The sequence below is a fragment of the Urtica dioica genome, chromosome 9, assembly GCF_054948205.1.
Source record: "Urtica dioica subsp. dioica isolate 48M chromosome 9, U.dioica_male_clone48M_v1_H2, whole genome shotgun sequence".
NCBI classification, from domain to species: Eukaryota; Viridiplantae; Streptophyta; class Magnoliopsida; order Rosales; family Urticaceae; genus Urtica; species Urtica dioica.
This window is the reverse complement of record NC_142764.1, coordinates 21,868,616-21,872,002: the sequence shown is the minus strand read 5'-3', so window position 1 is coordinate 21,872,002 and position 3,387 is coordinate 21,868,616. Positions and strand designations below refer to the sequence as shown.

Below are 3,387 nucleotides of genomic sequence, written 5' to 3'. Positions count from 1 at the left end.
AGTACAAATATGTCAAATCTCTATATTAAATGACATAATAATACCGGCATAATAAAGATCTATTATCTCCAGCCCACACACACATTGTTCGCTATAGTTAAATTTCAGTGATACACGCAACTATTCACTCTTTGCATTACAACCAAAGATCACTGCTCAAAAAACAAATACTCGTTCGAACACTAATCAACAAAACTAGCTAATATTACCTTCATATGTCATATATATGCAGCAATAAGTTACCCCACAAAAAAAAAAAAAAAAAAAAAAAACCACTCCAAGTACAATAACATTATCAAACCCCCATTTCTTAATGGGAATTAATTTCCTTCGAAAACCACATCACCATATCATATAATAATTATTATTCTTTTCCGAAAAGCAAAGCCTTTGCCTTAGATAGTACTCTAGAGTCTTTTTTTACTGATGAAAACTGGAACCTGGAGTGTAAATGGCGAGATCAGGCCAAGCTCCGGCGGCCCAAAACCCCTCTCCGACCCGACCCGAATCCGCACCCGCCTCCGTGCCCTGAAGCAGCGAGCTGAACCCGCCGGCGGGCACCGCCTCCGGGTCGGCGAACCGGGCCGTCGGCGGCGGAGCCCGCTTGGTCGGAGCGGCGTCGGCGACGGAGGAAGACGGAGAGGGTCTCTTTTGCGCGGCGGCGGAGGGCTTGCGGGAGCCGCCGCCGACGGGGATGTTGCGGAGGGCGCCGCCCTTGGTCCAGTAGCGGCGGCAGTTTTTGCAGAAGTGGCGGGGCTGAGAGAGGTTGTAGTTGTTGTAGTAACAGAACTTTGTGTTCGCCGACTCGCACCGTGGACATTTTAGCTGCTCTTGCTCCGGGAACTGCGCCGCCGCCACGTGGAACCCCGCCTCCTGCATATCTTTTCTGATCGGACTCTGTGATTATGTGTGTGTGTGTGTGTTTGTTGCCTCTTTTTAAAGTTTCGATCTTTTTTTCATTGATCAAAGAGGATTTGGGTGTGGATGATGTTTTGATCGTGGGTTGGAACTTGGAAGAGAAGAAGAGTGTCTGAGTGTGAAAAGGGGGAAAAAAAAAGTTGTGTATTTTTTGGGGGTTGGTCTTTTCTTAAGCTAGAAGAAGAAGAAGAAGAAGAGCTATCTATGATCTATCTATTTTCTTGACTACGGGACTTAAAATAGAGAAAGCGAAAACACGTCTCTCTCTCTCTCTCTGTATGTATGTATGTATGTATATATATTTTGCTTCGCTTGGTATTCTTTGACCGGCTTAAGCGTTTCTTCTTCTGGCTTGATAACGCTTAACTAACTTCTTCCACTAATCATTATGAATTTGATTAAAAGACAATGGAGTTTGTTTTCTTTTGTTTTTTTAATTGTGGGTGGTAGTACTATTAAATAGTGATTATTCCTCATTCTCCAGTGTGGTTTGTTAGGCAGAGATGCTATAAATCAGCATAAGAATAAGTAAAGTGAGTATGCTAGACATACATTAAGCATTTTATTTAGAAGAGAACACATTACAAAATAAAATTTTATTAGAAGAGAACACATTACACATATTTAATATATGTCTAGCTTCTCAGCAAAATATATATATTATATATAGCTTACGCAATTATGTTATATTTATCTGTATTTAACTTTCTCATTTTCAATTATCATGAGTTTCATATGTCAAAATCATTGAAATATATTGTTGTTGCATTTGCTCATTAGATTCTTAATTTCAGGATCAAACCAGATAATGTTTAGATTATTGAGAGAAATTCCGATGGAGTTGTCTAATTTTATCGCATCAACAAATAAAATATATTTTACTATCTCTTGTAATCTTGTTCGCCTCATTAACTAGCGCCTTAAATAAATTAAATATGGACGTTTAGCTAAAATTGCTTGCTCTGTTGGTTCTAGTCAAACACCGCTTCTAATCCTGGTCGGAACGTTCATTTCTCCCTGAACCGAACGTTCCAATCAATAAGGATTGGAAGTCCCTTCCTCTAGGAACGGAAATTCCCAATTCAAAACCTCCGGTTCCGAGAAAAAAAATAAAACAATTAAAAAAAACATAATGAAACTTCATGGATTACGGTGGAGGAGGAGCGTCGTGATGGTAGTGGACAAGGACGAGGACTCCACGGCTGCTGGTGGTGATGGTAGTGGTAGTGCTTTTTGATAGACTAAAACTCAATGGCTGCTAGTGGTGGTACTTAACCAAAAAGACAAATTTGAGCCTTTGGAGACAAATTCTATGACCTAGATTTTTTAAAATCCAACACGGTACAATCCCGGAAGAAGGTTCTTTCAGGTTGTACCATCCGATTTAGGCTCCAACAAAGAATCAAAACTGTCGGTTCACCAAACCCAATGGAACAGGTGTTCCGGTAGGCATTCACAGGCGGGCGGAACCAAATATAATGGTCCTTTCAGATCATGACGTGCAAGTTTTATAAAAATTCTAATGTAAACAACTCTAAAGTTGTCTAATGTGACTAACACCATGACATTTGAAACAAAATAGACAAAATTTCATCCGTTCAGCTCAATTCCAAAAATAGGTTGATCCGTTATGAAATTTATAGAATGAAAAATATCTCTTAAGATTTGTGGGTATTTGGAAGTAACATACCATTTTTTAAAAATAAATCAAATTATATTAAAAATATTTAAATATCTATAAAACATAATTACGCATTCCGCATTCCTTTCGCAAAACTCATTTTCTTTTGGGTTGGACTCTATCTGAAACTGGACATAATTTTTCTATCCAATCAAGATAAAATCCATGAGCAATACACACATGGAACTTTCTATTTCGTTCATTGAATAAATATTAATTTTAGCATTTTTTTTATATACCGATGAGATTTGGATAATTCATTTTCAAACTGAATAATTTTTCCAAAAACTTACATCGACATTCGCATCGACCACATACATCAATCGATTTGGCAACTTGTATATCAAAGATGTTTGAAAGAAAGTGGTTTGATCTCGTCGTTTAGAATTTTGTTAAACCATTCATTTAGTAAAGTTAAATGATTATTAAATTTTTTATTAGTGAGAATTAAGTACATAAAAACTAAAACAATTGATTAATAATCTATGAAGAAATATAAAGGTGATCAAATGTTTACGATGGATTAAAATATATCCGTTTGTTTGTTATATATCTATAGATATAATATTTCCCTTGTATAACTCAATCGTTTTAAAGTTGAACATATTGTTTTATGACGAAGATTATGTTTCACATTATCACACCGTAGTGGTCGAAGAGCTTTATAAATTTTACAAGTTTCACATTACTACGTCAACAAATTATCAGTCAATCATCTCTACAACCATCTTCAAATGAAGATCAAGCTCTACAAGTCTCATGGTGGAGGAAGTATGCTCGATTATAAT

At 36.8% G+C, this 3,387-nt stretch overlaps 1 protein-coding gene across 1 annotated transcript; it reads right to left on the bottom strand.

Annotated features, from left to right (window-relative positions):
- DOF1 (DOF zinc finger protein 1) lies at positions 1 to 1,229 on the bottom strand. The gene has a single exon (XM_089624972.1). The coding sequence runs from the start codon at positions 877 to 879 to the stop codon at positions 421 to 423; it is 459 nt and encodes a 152-aa protein (XP_089481098.1). The 5' UTR covers positions 880 to 1,229; the 3' UTR covers positions 1 to 420.
- Positions 1,230 to 3,387: the final 2,158 nt, after the last annotated feature.